At 41.2% G+C, this 25,945-nt stretch overlaps 1 protein-coding gene across 2 annotated transcripts in view; it reads right to left on the reverse strand.

Annotated features, from left to right (window-relative positions):
• Positions 1-25,945, reverse strand: part of CLDN10 (claudin 10) — a 104,624-nt gene that overhangs the window by 12,258 nt on the left and 66,421 nt on the right. The window contains exons 1-3 of one of the 2 annotated variants that reach the window (XM_081128348.1): positions 10,670-10,967; positions 3,969-4,130; positions 3,794-3,875 (exon numbers count right to left, since the gene is read on the reverse strand). In XM_081128348.1, the coding sequence (XP_080984474.1) occupies positions 3,794-3,875; positions 3,969-4,130; positions 10,670-10,889 (464 nt within the window). In that variant the 5' untranslated portion in view covers positions 10,890-10,967. Of the gene's footprint in view, positions 1-3,793; positions 3,876-3,968; positions 4,131-10,669; positions 10,968-25,945 lie in introns of those variants that run through there. The other variant, XM_081128349.1, reaches the window with a different exon arrangement.

Consider the following 25,945-nt stretch of genomic DNA (forward strand, 5'->3'; position numbering starts at 1 on the left):
ACCAGGCACTGTGCTAGGCAAATAAGATAGAAATGAAATAGATGTTCTCTGACTTCAAGGAACTTACTCTCTTGCAGGTCAGTAAAGACACAGAAGAAAGTCAGACCCTTCCTACAGGAGTATCTTCCAAATTCCAGCTCACCTAGGGCTGGCCCTGCCATTAGCTTTGATTCCCCAACATATTCTAAGTTCATGTACAAACTAAATCAGAGGCACAGATCACTGAATTCTAGCAGATGCCAGCCAGGGAAGTGCTATCCCCTAGAATAGCCAACTGAAAATCTTGCTTTAAAGATTATATTTTAAGACTTATGAAATCCATTTTTTTTTATGTTGACAATTTGCAGCTTATCGAACTTCTTAATTTTCATCTCCTCTATGAGAGGTGTTAATAAAGGGAAAACAGATGAAGTCAAGTTAGTTGATTTGTTGGTTTGTATACAGAAGTGAGTTTTATTTAAAGTAAGTCTCTGAATTCCTCTAGATATCACATGCCATTTTTATGCCTCTATCATTGTGGGTAGTTAGAATCTGATCGTATTTACAAATTTCAGGCCTTGACAATTCCTTGATCTAAGGGGATTATATGTAAGTCATGGAGGGCCTTTCTTTGTGCAAGGCACTTCCAGGTATACAGAGGTGAGTGAGAAAAGAAGTCCCTATCTCAAAGAGCAGGATTTAAAAAAAAAAAATAAAGTCAGAGAAAGAAAATATCAGATGATTTCACTTATATGTGGAATCTAAAGAACATAATAAACTGATGAACAAAATAGATTCAGTGACACAGAAGCATGGAACAGACTGACAAATCTCAGAGGGAAGGTGGGGGTAGGTGGATGGGTAGGGGAGAGATTAACCAAAGAATTTATATGCATATATGCATAACCCATAGACACAGACAGTAGTGTGGTGGAGGCCGGGGCAGGGAGTGGGTGCAAGGTGGAAGGGGTCAATGGGGAAATCTGTAATATTTTGAACAATAAAAAAAAAAAAAAAGTAAAGTCTATATTTTCTATAAGGCCTTAGTTTGAAGGGCCTGTTCCTTGTAAATACTACTGATCTGTAAGTCGTTTTTCATAATTATTACCTCTGTGTTTTTAATTACATTAAGGTAAATTGGCAAATTGTAGGTGTCCTATTTTAAGTTACTGCAGAAGAGCTTAATAAAGACATCTATAAAGATAAGCCACATCTTAAATACAACATGCAATTCAAAAAGCAATCTTAATCATAGCCAATATAATACAGTAACAGCTAATACAAGGTGTTTGCTCTTTTCTAATCAGTTCTGAGCCTATATATATATAAATATATATGTATATATATATACACCCTCTTTTAACTCTCACAGCAACTCTGTGTGAGGGGTACTAGTATTATCTTAATTTTACAGATGAGAATACAGACACAGAGGGCGTGAGTAGGCACAGACAGAAAGAGAAATGCTGGAAGGCTGAGTGGGAACATGACAGCTCAATGTAGCACCAAGAATGTAGAAAAGAGGAAAGCCCTTCAGAGTCCATAATTTCTGACTTGAGTCAAACTAAAATCTGAAAGAATAAGAAATTCCAATGTACTAAACTGAATCAGGTGACTGAGCATATAGCAAGCACAGAAAACAATCATACAAAGGACAAGTCTAAGTTACGGTGCACACACAAATTAGCTTTGACCTTTTGAGGAAAAGTTAAATCTATTTTTAAGATTCTAACATCCTTAATAATTGTCAGGAAAATAAAAACAGTGATCTAGAAAAGATAATCCAGAAAAGTTAGCAATGTCTTTAATAAAATAAACCAAGAGAAATACAGTTTTGCTGTATATTGATGATACCAAACCCTGAAATAAAAATGTATCATTTAAATAAAAAATGATATTTCACTTAACTATCATTAAAATGTTTCTAATCTTCAAGAGCAGTCTCAGTTTTCATTCCAATGTTTGGTGTCATGTACATCTGTGCAAATCTCATTATCAAAAACAGGAGGAAATTTATAACAAACATAGGCAGGGGAATAAAAATTACACTGGGGTCTAAAACAGCTGTTTTTGTTTCCCATTTAATAAAATTTCAGAATAAAATGTATTTAAAAAAAAATATCTCTATTGATTTCAGAGAGGGAGGGAGAGGGGGAGAGAGAGATAGAAACATCAATGATGAGAGTGTCATTGATCAGCTGCCTCCTGCAAGCCCCTCACTGGGGATCGAGCCCGCAACCCGGGCATGTGCCCTGAGTGGGAATCAAACCACGATCTCCTGGGTCATAGGCCGATGCTCAACCACTGAGCCACGCCCAGCCGGGCAGAATAAAAACTATTTCTAAATGTACAAAATGAACTCTCTTGATAAAAAATATATTAGTGTACTGTAACAAAAATTATAAAATAGTACAATATTATAAATCACGCATTTTAGAACATTCTAGAGTTTGGCCACATGGTTTGAATCATAGTTCTATCAGCTTTCTAGTTTAGTCCAAGTTCCCGTGTACACACTACTTGAACTCTTTCCTCAAAAAAAAAGGGAGTACCGAGAGAACCTGCTTCATAAGGCTGTTGTAAAAATCAAATAAAGAATACCTGCAGTGCTCTGCCTGATACATGGTAGAAACTCAACCTGTCAGCTGCTACTTTCATTATATGTCATTATATAAGCATTATATAAGCATTTCATTATATAACCATTGACTCTTTATACACACACTGTGCTGAAGAGAGAACTAGAAAATCAAATTTTTGAAGATTTCTAAATCCACTGGAAAAGGTAGACCTGACATATCTTTTAGTAATTACTTTTTTAAAAATTCTATAATATTTGATCTGAAGACTGAAAGAGAATCACCAGGCGGGTGGACAGCAATTTGCATGCATACACACGTGGCCCTCCGCAGAGGCGTGTGGGTATATTCTCATGAAAGACAAAACATCTGATATATTATTATTTCTAATTTGGTATCCCTGGGGTTTTCCCAATGCAAACAAATAAGCCTAGAGAAACTATAAAAAGCAACAGCCCATAGTTAAAACAACAACAACAAACAAACTGAGCTGTAAATGCCAAAGCATTCACCTGCAACTGAGACCAGTCACATCTGAGTGTCTGCGCCATTCCCAGAGCATTTTTTTTTTTAAAAAACATTGCATCACGTACTGGTTTTTGTGTGTGTATTTTTTCTAAAGATTTAGAAATAAAGATTTAGAATAAAGATTTATTAGGTGGAGCTTGTTAAGACCATAGTTAACAGAGCAAATTTAAAAGGCTAATTAAAAATGAAAAATAATATTCCATTTAAATATCATTAGAACGTTTCTGATCTTCAGAAGCACAGTTTCCTTTCCATTTTAATCTCAATATTTGAGATGGAAACTGGCCTAGATGTTAGCATCTGACAAATACTATTCTAGATGAACAAAATCAAGGCAAGCTTTCAATTTTCTGCTGTCACACTTTATCATTCTTTCCTCCCATCCTACACCTCTATTCCACTTTTCCTCCATTCAGCTTCAATTTTATGATGCCTGGTGGATGAAGTTTAGATTTCTAAATCCTACACCTTAAGCTATTTAGAGACAAGACACCATGTGACACTAATGTAGCAATTAAATGCCTCATTTGCCAAGGTAGCACATACAATGTTTACTCTTGAATTATGTCATCAAATTATGAGACAAATACGAACATCTCACTTTCTTTTCATAAGCCACGTAGAAAATTTCCATACCTTAATTTAGAATATGATTTTATATACATTTCCTGTGAACTAGAAACATACAGATTGAAAAGAGTACTTACTTTTGATCAACAAACAGAGGATCGAAGAATTCCGTTGTGATTTTGTTCGCGTACAGGGAACAGCCGGTCATTGAGCATAGCCCTAAAATGTATCAGAGAGAAAGGACCATGGTGAGTGAGTGCTATTTCATGAACATGGTGAAAGTACCTTGTTTGGGAGAAAGTTACTATTTACCTGACAGTATGAACACAACCCCAGCCAAACAAGCGATTTTAGCTTTGGCTTTCTCTGAGCCTCCGACTTTGGTACACTTCATCCCAAACAGGGCAATTATGGAACCAAAAAAGCCCAGGCTGACAGCGGCAATCATAAGTCCTCTACAGGCCTGGATATAACCTGCAATTAGAGTAGGTCATTTATATTAACATAAAACAGGTGGCTGTCCAGGGAGAAATCCTTGTTTTACATTGTGCTCTTGAATGACTGTTCTGTTTTCCAAAAAATAAAAATAGACACATAACCATAATTGTTAAAACACGTGGTAGACAAGCAAGAAAGGAAAGCAAGTTAGTCTATACGGAATGCCTGTTCTACGTCACACACTTTTAAGTTCGGCTGATGCAAAATCCTCAGATTAGCTGTCTCGGTGTCATCATTCACATATGAGGAAACTGAGGCAAGCAAAGTTTCTATGACGTGCCAGAGAGGAGTTAGTAAGAGGCAGAAACGGATTCCATTCAGATGTGACTACAAAGTCCATGTAACACCGCCTTTCACTGTGTGAAGCAACATCTGCCACTATCTCAACCCTCTTATTCTTCTGTGCATCGGAACTTTTAAATAGATGTTTTAATGGGTTTGATGTTATAAAATGTATACTTGGGCAGCAAGACCTCCCAGAAAGTGAATGAAAGCAAGACCTCCCAGAAGGTGAAATCTCCCAGTATTAGTGAAAGTTTATAAACGAGACCAACTAAAATGTCATCATGAACCATAAGGAGTCTAAATTAAGAATTATTTTAATGACACTATGATTTTCAGGGCACATAGAATAAAATGTGGTTTTAAAAAACCATTGGCTATTTACAAGAAGAATAGTTTATAATTACTAAATTAACCGATTACGTGTAAATGGATGCTTTCAAAAGCTTGTTCCGTTGGTTTGTTTGATCATGTTTCCTACACCATTAACTTCCTTAGTCACATAGTTGTATTTGCACAGCCACGGCCCCGGTAAACCAGCCTGGCTTTCATCCAGACACTGACAAATGTTAAATTAATAAGATTTAAACTAGTAAACTTTTACACATATAGACATTTTCATTTCAGCCTGAAACAGTGCCATATTTCAATCTGAAACAGTGATGGCTTATACTAGGTGTAACTATATATTTGTTAAGCAAATGAACATACATGCACATTAGGTTTACATGTGGAATTAAACTTGTTAACCTGAAAAAAACTTGTTAATGCCAAGATATTGAAAGTCACTTGTTATTAGTTCTCAGGTAAAAGCTAAAACAAATGATATTTCTAAGACTATGATAACCATAAATTCAGAAAATAAGGCCGGCAGGTAGCCTCCAGTCCAGGTTTCTTTGGGGAAGAATAACATTTTAAGTTTTAATCCCATTCCTAGGATCTATTTTAAGAGAGTTCACAGAAGATGCTCTATTTAATTGAACACATTTAGGCCCCCATAAATTCAGACTGCAGTGACAATAATCTTCTATTTTATAGCATGAACTACTTCCAAACAAAATAATTTCACTGATGATGAGGCTATCAAAAACATTTGCAACAGGAACACTGTTAGCACAACAGGATAATGGAGGCTTATTTTGGTAGCAATAACCACGCTGCAGGGCTCTCTGGGTGTCTGCTGCCCAGTACCGACCCGGCTCTATTTGAAACTTCAGTCTTCAAGTCCCTGGGCCAGAACCCAGGGAGCAGGTAGAAGCCCAGGCACAGAGAGGAAGCCTGCAAGGTTAAAGAGTCTACCAGAACCGCAACTGCCTCGTCTCGTGCCACCAGAGCTGCTGGCGCAGCGTGTGGGTTCACTATTTTTTGAGCTTTATTTTAATCTATGGTTTTGAGGTGCTTTCGCTGACTCTGACTGCAACCACTTAACAGACAAAACAGTGTGTGTGTGATGTAACCTCAATAATATATGTGTAAAAAACTACCCTAGAAAACTTTATCATGCACCTTAATTTGCATTTACTTTAATAACCTTACAGAAAATGCAGGAGCCTGGCAAAAGGTTAAGTCCAACAGTCTGACCATTTAGACTACGAAATGCATTTTCCCAGATGGTAAACAGTGGTTAGAATCCCAGGCTGATGAATTCAGTCCTTAATATGACTGGGAAAATAGTAAGAGTCTTTAAACTTTACTTAGCCACTACGTATAACCTTTTGTTCTGAGTTTCTCACTCAGTTCTCTCATCTCAGCCCTGGAAACTGCAGCAGAACTGGTCTCTTGGCACAAGTTCGAGAGTAGATATGGGAGAGCAAGGTTCTGATGTGGTCAGGCCCTTCCTCAGTACCACTCAGAACCCTGATTCGAGGGCAAAGTACCTCTTTCTGGTGTGAAAACAGTACCAATAAGTAAACTGCTAATTTGTAGCATGTACAAAAGAAGGCACTTTACCAGCACAACCATTGGCTAGATTTTCTGAATCGGGGAGCAAAGGGCAGGGATTGGGGTTCCTAGGGATGGCTCCCCTGGCAGCTATAAATGCAACCCAGGTGTTGGTAAGCCTGAGGTTTGTAAATTAGGGGTTACCAGTCCTTAACACACCCACAGACTCAGGCCTTAGGTGACTTCCAACAAACTCAGAGTTTATCCTTTGCAAGGCAGACCTCTGCAACCTTGCTTTTCAACAGTTCCTCAGGGCAAAACTTATAGGTAAAACCATTTAGTGAAGTGGTGGTAAAAGCTAGTCAAGGAGGCCATTATTTTTGACAGGTCTAATTTACTGACACCGTTAATAGCTAATTAACACATTAGAGTGCTGAAGCATGAACTTATTTACTTAGAAGTTCTCTGAAGTATAATTTATAGTTAATTCTCTTGTAAGAAATGGCAAGCATTCCCACTAACAAAAATAGGTGGCATATACTAAAAAAAAAACCTGGCTGAAAATTACTCTCAGCTGAAGTTTAAGTGGTGTTTTGAAAGGAACATGGGTTAGCAATAAACAGAAATCACTGGCTTGTTCAACTGTGACACTTTTAATTAGTAAAATATAGTGGCTTTAATGAACTCTGTTAAAGGAAACCTTCAAGGTGTCCCTTAAAAGTTAAGGGTTTTCGCCCTGGCTGGGTGGTTCAGTTGGTTGGAGAGTCGTCCCATACGTCAAAAGGTTGCAGGGTCGATTTCCGGGCAGGGTGTGTACCTAGGTTGTGGATTTGATCTCCTTTTGGGATGTGTTTGGGAAGCAACCAATCAATGTTCTCTCTCACCTCAATGTTTCTCTCTCTCTCCTTCTCGCTCTAAAATCAATTAAAAAAACCAGATCCTTGGGCCTATGTTTACAGCTGCGAAGGGAGCTATCCCTGGGACTGAAAATTAAAGTTAAGTGTTTCCCAAATGATGTGTACCTAATTTTCCATTTCAAACTAGCAAAAATGAAAATAGCCACTTGGTGGAGACAATTTCCTAGTAGCACACATGATGGTATTAAAGGGAGAAGAAAGAATGTGCTTTTCTTATGCTGGTAGCTTTGTGTACTTTTTGCAAATACTCTGAAAGAAGATTGTTATGGGGGGAAGGCAAGAACTTTGAATTTCAGCTCTGGTTCTTCTATTTACCACCCACTGGGTGCCCTTGGTGACATTAGCTAATCTCCCCGAGCCTCTGTTTTTTCATCTGTGAAATAGGGATAACTTTTACCTCATAGGATGAATCAAATTAACCAAGCATCTGGTAAGGGGATGGAAGTGTCCTTGCCATAATACTAAGATCGAGTCTAAGCAGAAATTAGCGCCTGGGTCCTACCATGGCATAACATTAACTCCAGACATTTAGCTTTTCTCAGCCTCGCTTCCCTTATAGGAAATATACCACCTGACGACAAGGACTCCGAGCTTTGACCTCACATAGGAAATTCAGAATAATGGCTCCATCATCTGCTTCCAAGAGACTTATTCTTCCATCTAAGATTAGATGAGAGAACCACGAGCTTTTCTCTCCCTTCTTGGCTTTCCTTCTCAATCCAGACCTTGTGCCTGGCTTACGGAGAGGGTCTGTCTGCTCAGGCCTGTGGCCCCCACGGCCCACGGCCATGTAGCCTCCTCCTGCTGCTGCAAAGGCAACGTTAGGAAGTCCACCTGCAGCACAGTCAGCAAGACCTGCCTCAGAACCAGCATCCAACAGACACAGCTGCCCTGGGAACACATGGCAGAAGGCGGACAAACGAGGGGACCTCTTTGAGAAGTTCCGCTTGTATATGGGGAATCAACCCCTCTCTATATGAAAATGTATCGGTGTCACTGAATCCCCATAATATTATTCTGAGAGATACAAAAAAGCAAATCTATCACTTTGGGGTAGGCAATGCTTTCCTAAGCCACGAAAGGCAGAGCCAGCAGGAAGAGTCTGATAAATCTGATTACAGTACACATTTCAAAGTTTTGTATGAGAAAAGTCCTCAGAAATTTAAAAGAGAAGCAATGGGCTGAGATTGCAACATATATAACAAATCAAAGGTTGACATCCAAATTAAAAAAAAAACAAATCATTTAAACCGAGTAGAAACAATAGAACCATGGGCATAGGACCTGGACAGGCAATTCACAAAAGAGGGGGAAAAAAGGTGAATACATGATAAGATGGTGAAAATCAGTGGGACTCAGGGACGTGCCAATTAAAATGATAACATGATAGTATGTCACCCATAATAGTGGGTGAAAAATTTAGTGGCTAGAATGTAGAGAAATAGGTATTCTCATACACTGTTGGTAGAATGTAATTTGGCAGGATAAACTGAACACTAAAATGAATATTCTACTGCCCTGACAATACAATTTCTCAGTATCTACTCTATAACAATACACATACACACAAAAAGACAAATATAAAGATTTTCAATAAAGCACTAACAAGAATGAACAGCTGGAAAGGGTCCAATGTCTAACTGAGTAAATGGTTAAATAAACCAGTTTGTCCAGACTAATGAACGCTATGCAACCATTACTTCTCTGTGTACAGACTGGGAAAGATACGTTATTAATTTTAGAATGCTGCGGAACAGTAGGTAGTGTGGTGTCATTTATGGTTTTAAAAGTCATTTCCTAGACACATGAGCACACATGGAAAGCTAGTTTGCAGTCTGGGTTGTATATAAATGTCACTCCTCTATTTGCTCCATTCACAAATCCCTCTAGAGTTTAATAATTGAGGGCTATGCCCTCCTTCCTCCTGCCCCCAAATCTTGCTATCATGTCCACTTTTACTTCAGATGTATTATCCTGCACGTAATAATACCCAGGGAGCCTTTGTCTCTTTTCTATCTTGTTCCCCAACTGTCCTAAGAAGGAAGCCTATCTGGCATGCTATCTCAGGTAACAACACTACAGTTACAACAGAAGAATGGGCTTAAAACAGTAACTATCAACCCCATATTCCTGAATGTAAACCACAGAAACGAAGAAACAAGGGCCCGCCTGTTCAAAGCATCTACCTGGATGTGTGCTCTGCGAAGCACAGGAAATTTAACAGCAATTCTAGGGAATCGACAGTGTCCAGCTACTTATTTTACACAACAGGGGACAGCTGGGTGTCACCCATCTACAACTAGACACGTAGGCCCTTATATGCAGGTTCCATCAAATACCACGTTGAGCAACAAACATTTGCTTTTCGTGGCAAGCACCATCTTAGGGGAATTAAATCTTGTCTTTTATTTACTCAGCTATGCAAATAAAAACTTGCAGTGCAGTAATAAACGAAAAAGAAAACACCTCAAACCTAGAAATAATGTAAATGACTCTCCTTAAGTTTCTGCAGGGATCCATCCAGTCCTGTGCTGTAAAACCCTGGGAGAGCCTGCAACCTGAGCATTCATCCTGACCACGCTGACATCTACTGTTCTCTTGAAACTAAACAGAGTCAGCCTTCTATGTGAACATCTATCTACCTGTTGCTACAATACAATGCAATATAAAGCCTCATTAACAAAAACAATGTAGAAAACAATTTACAAAAGAACAGCATGAGGGAGACCTGGAGAGGCACTGACTCAGAGTCAGCCTCCCGCACAAGACTTACTCGGCCAGGACCCTCTACCCGCTGCGGCACAGCAAGGGCTATTTATTTTCCCAATATTTGGAGAAAGCATTAAAGCCCAGGCTGTCTCGTCTGTCGAAGAATTTTTAGGAGGAGAGGAATCACCCCCTAAAATATGATTTCTCCTGCCCACTTCTAAATCGGTTCGCGAACCGGCTAAAGGGAGCTCGGGCAAGCCCGACTCCTCCGGCCAGTCAGCGGCACCCTCAGAGCCCAGCTTTCCTGGGAGGCCCACGCACGAGACAAGCCCCCTCTGCGTGGCTCCGGGTCCTAACAGTCCGCAGGAGATGCGGGTCCACAACCGTGTCCTCGACTCTCAGGACAGCAAAGCTGCTCCGCTCCACCCCGACACCCGAGAGTCACCCACCCCATCCAGGCCTGTCTGCGTGTCCTTCCCACCCCGGGATCCCGGGCTCGGACAGGCGCCACGCCGGACAGACGTCCGGGGACGGTGGGCGACGGAACGGGGGACTCTCCCCAGCTCCCCCTGCCCTTGGCGGGAAAAGGGACGGATCTCAGAGGAGTCTGCCCCGCCCCCCGCCCCCGGAGGTCCCAGCGGGGGTCGTGAAGCGCAGCGGGCACCCCCCCCCCCCGCTGTCCTGGAAAGAGTGAGGGTCGGGGGCAGGGGCCGAGGGGGTGCAGACCGTCCAGCGCCAGCATGGAGGGGAAGTCCTTGCAGCTGGAGACGCCCGTGGAGTCGGTAACGCATGTCTTCCACAGGTTGGCCCAAAAGGTGGCGGTGGTGATGACCGTGCCGTCGTTGGTGGACACCTTCCAGTAGTCGGTGGGCACCGTGGAAGAGACCAGCAACCAGCCCGAGATAGAGACGGTGAACGCGATGATCTCCAAGGCCGTGCTCGCCATGCCGCCGCCGCAGCCGCGCCAGAGGTAGCGCTCCTGCTCCCGCTCGCGCTCGGCGCCCGACCCCGCGCCAGGACCCGGACTCCCGCTCCGCCCCCCCGCCCCGCCCCGCCCCGCCCCCCGAGACCCGCGGCTCGGGGCGCGCACGGCCCGAGGACGCGCCCTCCGAGGCGGAGAGCGCTCTCCCTCCGCTTGTAAGGTCGCTGCCCAGGTGGTCCCGGGCCCGGAGGCTCGGCGCCGAGGTCGGGAGGAACGCGGGCCTGCGCGCCCCATGGCCCCCTCCCCCCATCTCGGGGGCGCGGGAGCGCGGAGCGTGGCTCTCGCGTTGGACAGACTGGCAGCCGGATGTGGACAACCTTTCGCGTCCCGCCTCCCCCCCCCAGACCTACCCCTGGCAAATAGCTCGGCTTCCAGAGTACCTTGTAAAAGCGGAGCAGAAAGAGCCTTTTGTGAGCCCTGGAAGCGCACGGCGCGGTAAGGCGGCGCTCGGCTCGCTCGCGCCTGTTTGGGTGACCCCGTTCGGCTTGTCGGGGAGGCAGCGTTGTGGCAGTTCTGGGCTCGAAATCCGCCTTGCTCTAAAATTCTTCCGTTCTTTCTGGCCAGGTAGTATATGGAAAGTCATTGTGAAGAGGAGCTTGGCACAGACCTAAACTCAAGTTGCCCCATATGGAGAGCACGGGCCCCATCGGAGGCTGCGATCGATCCCGGCTGGAAGGTCCGTCGCGGCGCTGGGCTGCGGCTGCTAACGCGCTGCGCACAGGACGCGCTCAAGGCATTTTCTGTGGGACCCCTCCAGCTCCCAGGTCCCCGTCGGTTCCGTGAATGGATGGTTCTGTCACAGTGGAAACTGCTCTGTATCTTGTTTTTCCCACCTCCACCTTTCACGCCTAATTGAAGAGTTTAATTTATTCCTTCATTGCTGTCTCAAGGTATGCATAAAGATCAGGGTGTACTTTCGGCTCCTGAGGTCACAAATCTGGGCATAAGTGAGAGAGCAAAGACACTGGCTTTACTATAGGGTTATTATTTATCTATTCAAAGTTCTTGCAGTTCTTGGTATGAGCTTTCAGGATTCGCTTCTTGCCAAAAGTAACCAAAGGTCTAAAACCTGTAAATAAGTCCACTACAATAAAGCTAGTGGCGAACCCTTGGTTTCACAATCTGTGTGCAGGAACACTTTGGCTCTTTGTGAAGAATTTCTCAATTCCCCTTTGTCACTTTTTTTTTTTTTTTTTTTTTAACCAAATGGATACAGAATGAAATTTGAGGTGATTGGTTGCTTATGGAGGAGAGAGGAGGTTGGACTACAGAACCATCACAACTTAGATTTGGAAGGACCACTGAAGACCATTAGGACAAGCTCATACTAAACACAATCATCGTTTCTATAGAGAAAGATTACAGAGATAATATTCAGTTCATGCTTTAACCTTTAGAGCCATGGGTTGAGCGCAGGGCAAAGCAGGTGTTATGGTTTGGTTTGGTTTTAACAGTCTTTTAGAAAGTTTTTCTTCCTATTAAACCTAAACCCGTCTCTCCTTAAATTCCACTCAAGTGCCTAATCTATACTCAGACAACACAGGGTTAGTCCAACTTTCGTGCGCAGCAGCCCTTGGGAGGTGTGCGTGTGTGCTTGCCTTGTGTAAATGGGAATAAAGGGAAAGATAGTTTGCCTGGTGGGATGTAGACATGATTATGAGGTAGGCAGTTAGTTAGACATGAGCAGAGCAAGGACAATAGGCCAGTTACAGAAGGTCGCCAGGGCGGAACATCCTGGACACCTAACAATGAAAAAGAACTGGTAGAGCAGATACTGGAAATACGAAAGACCACACCCCTGAGACCCCCTCTGAACCCCAGAATGGCAGGTATTGGAGATAAATATTGTTATTAAGGACTTTGCCCTTAAGACCCCTCCTCCACCCTAGAAGCCTCTGGTCATATAGGTCAGATTCTCCGGAACTTTTCTTCCCTGGCAGGTGGTTAGCCATGTAGTAGACCCCCACCCTTAGAGGAGAACAAGGGGACTGGAAGAAAGCCTCATCTAACCTCCATACAAGGACAGAAGATGACTGAACAGGCCCTGATAGGTCAGTTTAAAGAAGAAAGCAGTTAGCCCCCCTCCAAGGGGTTAGAAGGAACCCTAGCCCACTCCCAGGACAGCTCTTTGAGCTGCCCACTCAAAATTTCTCTTTGAATGTACTGTCTCTTTGCTTTCCAAATAAATCTTCTCTAGCGAGTTGGAATCTTGGCTCTGAATTCTTTCTCAGCCAGAACTCAAGTTCCGAGGTTGTCGAACCCAAGTCTGGCCTGACTCCCGGGTCAGACACCTGGTGCTGCTCTCGCCGCCTACAACAGTTCCACTACTGCATTGCTCTTGGTCCCAACCTGTCCTAGTGTCTCATGGGTTCACCAGTGGGTCAAACTTACAAGCAGTTCAGGAAGCACCTACCTGACCTCATCCTCCTCATCTTCCCTGCTATTCAAAACAGTTACCTTTGAGTATTGACTACAAAGTATCCTCTACTCTTATGTATGTTTTGCCTTTTTAAAGTGCTTTTATCATGTTTTTTTGCCCTCCAGCATATTTCCACAATTATTTCTAAGCCATATTCCTTTCTGAATAATCTATCTTTTTCTGATCCATTTTATTATTCAGAAAACACAAAAAGTCATGAACCACGACATTCCCTGTGGAGTACCCAAAATTAAAAATTTCACAAATTTTGGTTTTGTACTTTATTTCCTGGCCTTGTTTGACAATCTCTTTGTTTGCTTGTGCCTTCCTCATGGTAGCTACTCACTAAAATCATTGATTCTTTTTTTTTCTTATAAAATGCTGACTGACTTTTGACACACACAAAGTGTAGTGTTGTGACCTTGAAGACACAAGCAGTTCCTAATTTATCAACAGGTTGGCTATAAATTCTATCATTTAGGAACAAAGGCACATTGTTTGTTAAAAGAAGGAACTATGAAGAATTGTTTGGTGTTTTAGATCAGTTCCCAAAGAGTTATTTAACAGATAATGTGGCTCTATCGTACTTAAAAAATCCATAAACCCAAATCACCACTGCATCATAGCTTCCAGAAGAAACAAATCCTGAAATCTAACTTGGATCTACAAGAAAGAACACTCCCCCGACCTCTCCATAGATCAAATCCCTTAAGCCAGAATCTCTGGGAGTGGCTCTCGTAGTGATCTTTCCAAAGCTTCTAATTTACAGCCAGGTTGGGAACCACAGCTCTGACTGAGATACACGTATAAGTGTATAACCTGTTAACTTAGTAAAACAGATGGTGTGCATTATAGAAAGAATATTAATCTCTTAGTTGAAAACTTGGAAAAAAGAAATATTCTTTTGCAGTAGAGATTGCGGTACACAGTTTCAACTTTAAAGCAGTTGAAAATATCACAAGCACCCCATAAATTAAGTGCTGAATGGCAGCACTATTAGTTCCTTTGCCAGCTCAAACAGACTAGGGTCGTCATGCCTGTGGACTTGATTAATTTTCTACCTTTACCCTTTGTTCATTCTATGAGGCCGGACAACCCTAAACACTTTTTCTTCCCTGGCATGTACTGCATGTTTACTGTAAAGAGTTATATTTTAGACCCCACAAGTGCCTGACCAAAGGATGAAAAATTCTAACTTTCTTTAATACCTAAAGAATATTATGTAATGAATCAACCATTTATTTTAGAATGTCTTATATCTTAAGCTTTTCAAAACCAGTTTAGTCAGAAGAAACCTAAAGATAGTACAGACTACCACATAATTTTACATAAGAATGTCCATAAAAAGACATGGACCAAATAAAGATTTTTTAAAAGAAGTAATAGATAAATGGCCCATTGCACTTTAAAATTATAGAGTCCCAAATAACCTTCGCACTTAATCTGCAAGCCGATTTACTGAGTACCTTTCATTGGATAAATGCTTCCTTATTTTCTTTAGGATTCAGATCAATGAAAATTTTATTTAACTATTCATAACAAACTATTCTTAATTTAAATATAAAAGTGAATGCAGCTAAAAAGTTAATTCCCCAAATTATTCAAAGTGACACCTTAATTAACAATAATTTGGTCTTTACAAAAAAAGTTGTAGATTTTTTTCTTATATGAAAACTACTAATTTATCTATAAATTAATAAATTTGACATGAATAGATTTAACTTCCTAAAGTAAATGCTGAGCCTTTTCTTGAGACCTAAGCCACTGACATTAGCATCGGAAGTTATTTCTTTGGCATTATTTTGCTTACTAAAGAAAAACAGAAGAGTCCCCCACCCTAGCAGTTGTTCAGTAGGAGTGAAACCAGTTTAGCCAACTGCATAGGAGATTTGCAAAAATTCTTTACTTGCGATTCAACTCACCTGCCAAACAACACAGGTGTGCCTTTCAACAGCTCAAGGATTTTCTAAGCATAAAATTTGGTTTCAGTATACATTAGCTCCTTCCTAGTAGTGTGCATCTAATCAACTGAGAAGAAACTGAAGTCCTGATAAATGCAGCATTAGCTAAAAAAACCAGCTGCCCAGGAGCCAAATATTGTTACATCATGTCAGAGAAGACTTTAACACCGATACTAAGATACTAAAACAGCATATCTGTGTTCTTTTTCCTTCCATTTTCCCTAACACTCTTAGTTTCTCTTAATGCTCTACACTAATTCCATGATATTGGTAATCTACTTAGCCTGAAAGCCAGGGTGATAGACGTAGTTCTGAGAATGAACACTCATGCTGATCATTGCATCACTTATCATATATATGTCTGTATTATAATTTTTGCAAATTATAAGAAAACAAACAGTGCCTTATTTTGCTACTTGGTACCCTTTGAGGCTGTATTGCATCAGAATGTTTCAATGGGCCTATAACAAGTGGGTGCCATATATTTTGTGGGTTTCTTTTTCATGCATCTATTTATTTATTTATTTATTTATTTATTTATTTATTTTTATTTTTAAATTTTTATTATTGAAAGTATTACAGCTATCCCCCTATTTCCCCCCAATTGATCCCCTGCCACACTATTGTCTGTGTCCATGGGTTATGCATATATGCATGTAAGTTCTTTGATTAATCTCTCCCCACCCACTCCTCCATCCCCGCCTTCCCACTGAGATTCATCGGTCTGTTCCATGCTTCTGTGTCTCTGGATCTATTTTGTTCCTCAGTCTATTTTGTTTATTAGATTCCACATATGAGTGAGATCATGCAAAACTGAATCAGGAAGAATCAGAAAACCTGAATAGGCTCATAACAACTGATGAAATCAAAGCAGCACACAAAAGCCCTGGTTGGACAGCTTCACAGGGGAGCTTCATAATTCTTTAAGTGGTAACGTTAGATAGTTTACTAAACATTTTTCTTGCTTTTTGAGGTAGGCCTGTAGTGCTATGAACTTCCCTCTTAGGACTGCTTTTGCTGTGTTTCATAGATTTTGAGTTGTGGTGTGTTCATTTTCATTTGTTTCCAGGAAGTTTTTTATTTCTTTCTTGATCTTATTGGTAACACATTCATTGTTTAATAATGTGCTATTTAGCCTCCATGTGTTTGAATGTTTTTGAGTGTTTTTACTGTAGTTGATTTCTAATTTCATGCCATTGTGATCTGAGATGCTTGATATGATTTCAATCTTCTTGAACTTGTAGAGACTGGTTTTGTGTCTTAATATGTGCTCTATCTTTGAGAATGACCCATGTGCACTTGAGAGGAATGTATATTCTGCAGCTTTGGGGTGAAATGTTCTGTAAATATCAATTAAATCCATGTTATCTAGTGTGCCATTTAGAGTCACTGTTTCTGTGTTGACTTTTTGTCTGGAAGATCTACCCAGTGAAGTCAGTGGGACATTAAAGTCCATGACTATGACTGTATTGCTGTTGATCTCTCCCTTAAAGTCCTTAAAGTTATTATTGATAGGCCCTTATTTATTGCCATTTTAATTCTTTTTTTATCTTTAATATATCTTTATTGATTTCAGAGAGAGGAAGGGAGAGGGAGAGAGAGAGAAACATCAATGATGAGAGAGTCATTGATAGGCTGCCTCCTGCATGCCCCGCACTGGGGATTGAGCCTGCAACCTAGGCGTGTGCCCTGACTGGGAATCGAACCTGGATCCTAGGTCGATGCTCAACCACTGAGCCATGCCTGGCCGGGCACCATTTTAATTCTTTATGCTTATGTTTCTCTCTCTATTTCTTCTTATTATAGCACTTATTATTATAACATTTCTTGCAATGCTTCTATTTGTACTTCTAATTACAGCAGTTCCCTTAACATTTCCCACAATGCTGGTTTGGTGGTGATAAACTCCTTTAGCCTTTTTTGTCTAGGAAGCTCTTTATTTCACCATCTATTTTGAATGATAGCCTTGCTGGATAGAATAGTCTTGGTTTCAGATCCTTGTTTTGCATTACCTTGACTACTTCATGCCATTCCCTTCTGGACTGTAGAGTTTCTGATCAGAAGTCAACTGATAGCCTTATGGGAGCTCCTTTGTAGGTAACAGATTGCTTTTCTCTTGCTCCTTTAATATTCTCTTTGTCTTGAATTCTTGGCATTTTAATTATGATGTGTCTGGGCGTGGGCCTCTTTGGGCTCTTTTTGGGGGGGATTTTCTGTGCCTCCTGAACTTGTGTGACTTTTTCCTCCACCAGGTTAGGGAAGTTTTCTGCCATTATTTCTTCAAACAGGTTCTCTAACCCTTGCTTACTTTCAATCTCTTCTGGCAATCCTATGATGCAAATATTGTTACGTTTCATGTTGTCCCACAGCTCCCATAGACTGTCCTGTTTTTTAATTGTTTTTTCTTTTTGGATCTCTGATTGAGTGATTTTTTTCCTACCCTGTCTTTTAATTCACTGATCCAATCCTCAGCTTCCTCTAATCTGCTGTTTATTCCTTCCAATGTATTCTTTATCTCTGCTATGTCAGTCTTCATTCCTGATTGGTCATTTTTCATAGTTTCCATATCTTTTTTCATGCTGTTGAGCATCCTTACAATCAGTATTCTGAACTCTATATCTGATAGATTGCTTATCTCCATTTCATTTAGCTCTTTCCTGGAGACTTCTCTTGTTCTTTCATTTGGGGCTCGTTTTTTTTGGTCTCCCCATTTTGGCTGCCTATTTGGATTTGTTTTTATGTATTAGGTAGGTCTGCTATGACTCTCCAGTTTTTTGGAAGGTCTCTGGTGCAGGCCAATGCCAGTTGCTGTTTGTGACTGGCCTTGAGTACGTTGTTTGGAGCTATCAACAACCCATGGCTTGAGGTCCCCTCTGTTGGGGCTGGGTGTTTTTGGACAGGACCAAGATGCACACCAAAGTCTGATTTTCCAAGGCCTGGGTTCAGAAGCAGATCAGGCAAAGACTGAAAGCACTCTGAGGTCTGCCTCTGTCTGCAGGCTAACTGATCTTAGTTTCTTAATGAGCCTCAGGCTGTAGAAACTCCACCGGTAGGGCTTTAGAAACGCCACATGGTAGAGGTTTGCCAGCAGGGTGGGGCATTTGCTTTCCCCTCAGGCAAAAGCTACTTGGAAGGTAAATGCCTGGGAAAGATGTCCTCTGTAGTATGGGGGAATGACTCAGCACAGGAATCCAGAGGGGTGCCCTCTGAGCTCTATCTCTCGAGCCCACAACTGTAGATTCTCCTCCCACAGTTCCAGTCCACTCTGCCCTCCCTCTGCTGGAGCCCAAAGTGAGTGACTGCACATGAAACTTTGTGTGTTGGCTCTTTAAGAGGGGGCCTATATTTCCAGTCATTTCTCCCTTGCAGACAGAAACCCAGCTGCCTTTCACAGCCAGATGTTATGTGGGCACCTTTCTCAGTTCTGGTGCTCTGGGCTGGGAAGCCCAGCCTGGGGTCTAGGCCCCAGAGACCTCAGTGGGAACCCCCCACAGCTGAGATATCTCCCTGTACCTTCAGCTGCTGCCTGTGGGAGCCCAGCCAGCCCTCTCACGCCTCTATACTTCCTACCAGTCTCTATGCGGTCTCCACTTTTCCTTTTTGGTTATGAGGGTGCTTTCCAGCTCATCTTCAGTTGAAGTTGTTTATTCAGGATGTTTTTTCTCTAGTTTAGCTCTAATTCCAGTTTGGTCCCAGGAGAGTGTCAGTGTAGCTTCCACTCAGTCCACTGCCATCTTTAGTCCTCTCAAGGTGCATTCTTCTTTCATGCATCCATTTAAAACACACTCATTTCTCAATTCTGAGGTACCTTAGGACCATCTAGATTCCCCCTGAACCCCTGAACAGGGAAGATTTGGGCCCCAGAAGCTCTGAGTTATCTTGGTGAACACCCTTCCAGCCTGGAATGACTCTCAGTCCGGGATGCTGGAACCTTCCAGGGACTGCAGGTGGGTTGGTTATATTTTGCTTGCCAATAAGCACCTTATGAATATTAATTCAACCTACCCATCTATGTTGGGCATCACATAAGTCTATGTTTTGGGCAAGTTTTATTGATCTGAGTTGCAGTTTCCTCATTTGTAAAATGAAGGAGTTATTTTGGATGGTCTCCAAGGACACTTTGAACTCTAAAAGTCTCTGAGCCCATGATTCCTAATGAGCTCAACCAATCACAGACTAAATCAACAAAGAGAGAAGAGAGGCAAGAGTTTTCTTTTGGTGTTCTCATTACTTCCCTTTTCTACCCACTTCTTGACATTACTCCTCAGCTATACCTAAAGGGGGTGGATGATGGTGTGTGTGGGAGAGGAAAGAGCATGAGGGTAATGTTCTTAAAATCTCTATTAGTAGTGTTATTTTCAGTTCTTATTTTTATCAGAAACATGTGATATGGCATGGTGGTTCAATTCACTTAGGAAGTGGTGATGTAGGGGACAGAAGGCAGATGGGGGAACTGATAAGACAGATAAAATTCTAGCTCTGTATGGTCTTAGGCAGGTTACCTAATTTCTTAGCTGTGTTCTTCAACTCTAAAACAGGAATAAATAATAGCTCCTTTTGAAATTATTGTGAGGATGAGAGACAATGTGTATAAAGGACCTGGAACATGGTAGATATTCAATTTTAAAAATGGGTATTATTCAGTTCACTCATGCTCTTTCATTTCCTTGCCTCTGTTTAAAGTGATAAAATCACATTTTCCCTAAAAGTGGTATTAGAATTAGACTGACATGCAGTAAATGATAAAGAATGGGCTGTTTTGCACCCAGCCAGGCATGGCTCAGTGGCTGAGCATCAACCTAGGATCTAGGAGATCGTGGTTCCATTCCCAGTCAGGGCACATGCCCAGGTTGCCTGGCTCCATCCCCAGTATGGGGTGTGCAGGAGGCAGCCCATCAATGACTCCCATCATTGATGTTTTTATCTCTCTCTCTTCCTATCCCTTCCTCTCTCTCTGAAATCAATAAAGATATATTAAAAAAAGAAAAAAAAAAAGAACATGCTGTATTGCAAATCTTAAAGTTAAAAAACATAAAGTGTTTATAGAGTGCCAACAAAGAAGAGGTAGGTGCTGAGAGCAGAGGGTGAGAAACCAGGAAAAGTGAGATTAGGGTTGTGTGTGTGTGACGGGAAAAGGTAAGTGTTTCAAAAGTGAGAAATATAACTAGATGACAGGTTATTTTAAGAACATTACCCTCATGCTCTTCCCTCGTCCCCCACACACCCCATCATCCACTCCCTTTAAATATAGCTAAGGAGTAAAATATCAGGAAGTGGGTAGACACTCTTCTTGGCTTCTCACCCTCTGCTCTCAGCACCTACCTATTCTTTGTTGGCACTCTATAACTACAGGACAGAATAAGAGGAATGGAAATACAAGGAGAAAGGAAAGGAGAAAGGGATTTTGAAAGAAAGAGATGGGAAGTGTTGCAGGGTCCTAATAAGCAGTGGAGGGGAAGAGTAAGGTGGCACTGAAGAAAGAAGACGAGTGGGCCCTGAGGAAAAGTGGAGAACTGTTTTCACAGCTCTCATCTTTCTAAGTTACTGTGAGTAAAGGGTGGGAAACAGCACTTTCTAGTGCCTATTATAAATGAAGAGACCTTCCTCTCTCTCTGGTCCTCAGAATAGACCTAGTGAGAGGTTTACTTATTTAAAAGTACTTAGAAGTCCCATGTTTACCATTTGGCTCACTTCATGGGAAAAATTATTGGAAGTTAAAAATGAATTCTTTAGGGGTCAAAAATGCAAGTTCTTACAGAAATATACCCATAAGCAAATAATTGTGAGGTGTTTATTTTCAAAATGTAGACTTTCTTCTATTTTTTATCTAATAAAAACGTATATGGGTACCTTTTGGATACCAGTCCATTCTAAGTACTTAATTCATTTAATAACAACCTTACAAAGTAGGTGGTATTTTCATTCCCACTGTACAGATCCCCATCTGTACAACCAAACCACAGAGAGATGAGACAACTTGCTCTAGAAGGTGGTGGAGGTGGGGTTTCAACTTAGCCAGCTTAGTTCTAGCGTCTACACTCCTTTGAAGTAAATTGCTTCCTCCCAAGACAACTCTGTAGTTTGTGTAGAGTATTCAGTTAATATCCGCTGAATATATGAACAAACACACGCACACACAAAATGAATTAAAACAATTCTAGGTCCTTTGTGTTTATCTTTATAATGCAGGAGAATGGCTTTTATAATCAGATTTGAACAGGGTACATACATTTCCTTATTTAATTTCATCGTTTGGCTAGATCTTGTAATAGGTGAATTGAAGTTCATTAACGTGGTGTTTAACAATGTCCTAGGCAAGGCTAATTCATTATATCACAGTTTGTGTTTGGAATATTTATTTTAAAATGTGTGTGCGTGTGTGTAGATGTATGCATGAATGTGCACATGTGTGTATTTTTTATGTGTACACACACTATGCACAGTTCATTAGAGCACTTCGTTAACTCTGTCTTTTCCATCCTCTCAGCTAGTTAGAAAATAATGGGCACCCACCCTTCTACCCTGTTATCCTGACTTGGGGGTGTTCTGCAGTCTGTGTTGTTTACTGTGCTAGACCTGTCTTTCTTGTGTTGATTTTGTTTTCTGGTGAAGTTTCACCCATATTTGCTGACAAAATGGGTGCTACAATAAAACAAAGGGAAAGTGTCCCATTCCGATGTTTAAATGCAAGGTGAGGTGTGTTTTTCTTGTTTGTTTGTTTTTTTAACTTTTTCACTAGGTCCTGCCTGGTTGTTTCTGGAACGGCCATGCTCCATGGCAGGTCTGCAGCAGTGCAGGATCATTCTTGTTTTTTCATATCCTTGCAAACACTTGCTTTTATCTGGCTATATAATTGTCATATTACTACTTTAAAACCCAAATTTGTCCATTCCCAAAGTTCATCTTCTTATTATGTTTAAATGATATCCTAGGCATTCATGCTTTAAAGACATTCAGAAACATGCTTTTAAAGATGAAAATACAAATATTAGAAAGTTCCAGACATTAACATACCCAAAGTTAAAAGACAGGTTGTTATCTGACCATTTTGGGGTCTGTTATTGTTTGTTGTTCTTCATCGGCCTCCTCTTACCTTGCTGTGACACACACACCAAGGGCGAAGGAATGGCGGTTAAGAGATAAAAATAAAGGGGAAACAAGAGTGACATGTGAGAAAGGAGGGTGTTTTCTCTAATTGATAAAACAGTGACTGGGAGTGAAGCTGATAAGGGTAGGAGATGATGAAGGGATTTTTAATATGAGCATGTGTGTATGTGTAGAGTGAGGAGGGACACAGGGCCATTGACCAACTTCTCCTTCATTGGGTTGCTTTAAGCCGTCTCAGTAGAGGTACTTTAAGCCATCTCAGATAAATCTCTATATCTATCTATCTATCTATCTATCTATCTATCTATCTATCTATCTATCTATCATCTATCTATCTATCTATCTATCTATCTATCTATCTATCTATCATCTATCATCTATCTATCTCTATCTATCTATCTATCTATCTATCTATCTATCTATCTATCTATCTATCTATCTATCTATCATCTATCTATCTATCTATCTATCTATCTATCTATCTATCTATCTATCTATCTATCTTCTATCTATCATCTATCTTCTATCATCTATCTATCTATCTATCTATCTATCTATCTATCTATCTATCTATCTATCTATCATCTATCTATCTATCATCGATCATCATCTATCATCTATCTCTATCTCTATCATCTCTATCTCTATCTCTATCTCTATCTCTATCTCTATCTCTATCTCTATCTCTATCTCTATCATCTATATCTATTTATACATATCTGAGCATTTAATTCATCTAAAGAGCAATAATTAGTGTCACTGTTCTTGTGTCTTTGAGGAGATGAGGAAAAGGCAGAATAGCATGACTGAATTGAGCATTAAAGTCATATCAGCAGGACCAATTCCTTCTTTGCTTTTTTTCCTTTAGAGCGAACTTGTTCAAGTGTTGGAAAAGAAATCTGTGACCAGAATCTCCTCATCACCAAATATTATGTGTTAATTGCTAGGTGTGCCAAAAATGCAAGTTTTCTTGCCCACTGGTTTTTGTCTCCGTTTCCTCTACCATATCCTTAAAGGAAACCTCAGCTGGCATGGAACTTGCTGGGATGCCTTTAAGGAAACACTTGAGAAAACAGAGGTGATCAGAGGCTGTTGAACACCACTGAAATCTGGGAAGAATGACCAATTATTATGGGAATAGTGGCCTGAAAAAACTATAGCCAGGCAGTTTTTTTGATTTCTGGGGATTCAAAGAGATTGGGGAAGCTGGTGTGAGAGGATGAGATGCTCAAAAAGCCCATTTAGGTCACACAGTTTTTCCTCCCATTTCAAGAACAGCATTATTCATTCATTGAAACAATTCAAAATACATTTACTGGGTACTTGTTATGCTGCAGGCATCCTTCCACACATTGTAGAAACAAAACAGACAAAATCTTTGCCCTAATACAGCTCACATTCTACTGGCAGGGACAAGAGCAAGGTAAGAAAAATATTTAGTGTATCAGACTACACACTCTAAGGAGAAAAATTTAAGCCAGCGAGCAAGGGGGGATGTTATAAGTGTGTGTGCTGGGGGAAGTGGTTTTTAAATTTTAGTTAGATAACCAGAGGAGCCTTCCCTGTGAAGATGACTTTTGGATAAAGACATGAACAAATGAGTGAGTTAGCCATGTGGATAGTTTCTGGCAGAGCACTCCCAGAGCGGCGGAATATATGCAACTTGTCTGAGCAACTTTGGAGAAGCCAGTGTGACTGCAGCAGAGGGAATGAAGGGGGGAGCAGTGGGAGATGAAGAAGAGGGGTAATGGGGTCGCTGTATGTGTCCGAAATGCTTCCATGAGTGTCTGTGGGTGTATCTGAGTGTCTGTGTCTGTGTGATCAGTCTGTGTGTGTCTGCATGTCTTTGTGTCTGTCTCTTTGTGTATTCATGTGTCAGTGTATGTTTCTGAGTGTGTGTCTATGTATGTGTCTGTTTGTGTGTCTGTCTGTGTGTGTCCATACTTTTTTGTGTGTGCTTGTGAATGTGTGTGTGTGGGGGGGAGGGGGAATGACAGGGTGGCTGCTGGTGTATATAAGTGTGGGTAGCTCATGGAGAGCTCTCTAAGTCCTAATAACAATTTTGGCTTTTACTCTGGGTATAATGGGAAGACATTGGCAGTTTTTGTAAAGAGAAGTGATATTTGACTTAGGTTTCAGGATCACCCTCAGAATAGCTGGAAGGGAGGTCAGTGTAGAAGCCAGGACACCAGTGAGAGGCTAGTGCAATAATCCAACCGAGTAATGATGGTGATTTTGATCAGGGTGGTGGAAGTGGGGTGGTATGAAATGGCCTAGGGATGAGTATTAAGAGTTTGTTTTTAGACATGTTGAGTTTGAGGTGGCCACTAGCCATCCAGGAAAAGAAACCAAAACATGTGTGCTATATTGTTTTTAAACAGCAACACCACCACCACCCCGAAAAACAAAAACAAAAACAAATCTAGAGTTCAGGGCAGAATTTCAGGCTTAAAATGTACACTTTGGGCCCAGCCAGCGTGGCTCAGCAGTCAAGCATCAATCTATGACCCAGGAGATCAAGGTTTGATTCCTCGTCAAGGCACACGCCCGGGTTATGGGCTCGATCTCCAGAAGGGGGTGTGCAGGAGGCAGCCGATCAATGATTCTCTCACATCATTGATGTTTCTATCTCTCTCTCTCCCTCTTCCTTCCACTCTCTGAAATTAATAAAGACATATTCCAAAAAAAAAGTACACTTTGGACTCACCTGTGGGTAGAGGTTATTTAAACCATGAAACTAGCCAGATCCTCTTGGGCTGAGTGAAGATAGAAAAGAGATAGTCTAGGAGGTGAGGAAGAACCAATGAAAGAGCTTTAGAAGGCACAGCCACACTGGTTGCAGAAAAACCAGGGAGAGAGTTCTGGAAGCTATTCGAAGAAACTTTGTTTAAGGAGGAAGAAGTGGAGTGATTAATGGTGTCACACGCTGCTGAAGAGATAAGCTGAATAAAGACTGAAGAAAAATGACCATGGAGATTCTGGAGATCCTGGATGGGAGCTGTTTTGTGAAGAAGCTGGGGCAAAAACCAGATGGGAGTAGGTTCAGTGGAGAATGGGAGGGAGAAATGGAAGCAGGAAGAATAAACAGTACTTTAAAGACAAGAGAGGAATGGTGTGGGGGCTGGAAGAAAAGTGTAATCATGAAAGGCTTTTCTTTTTAAAATTTTATTTTTTAATATGAAATAATCACATTTTAAGGCCTCCTGCTGGCTTGTAAAGTACTTTTGTGTCAATTCAGGAAAGGTGCCTCTTCCTCTGTGTGGCTGCAATCCCCACCCCAGGGCACACAGCTTGGACAGCAGAGTGTGGGCACAGGGGCCCCTGCCATATGCAGCCAAGCCCTGAAACTACTTCATCACCACCCTCTTCCCCACTGTGGCTAAATTCCATAAGAAAATAGTTCAGATGCAGCTTTTCCATCTACATTTATGCCTGTTTGACTTTGTACTGAAATATATATCTTAGTTTGATGCTGTTTGAAAACAATATGGCACACGTTTTATAGTTCTAGATTATTTGAGTTGGGAAGTACT

This window comes from Miniopterus schreibersii (assembly GCF_964146895.1).
Source record: "Miniopterus schreibersii genome assembly, chromosome: 2".
NCBI classification, from domain to species: Eukaryota; Metazoa; Chordata; class Mammalia; order Chiroptera; family Miniopteridae; genus Miniopterus; species Miniopterus schreibersii.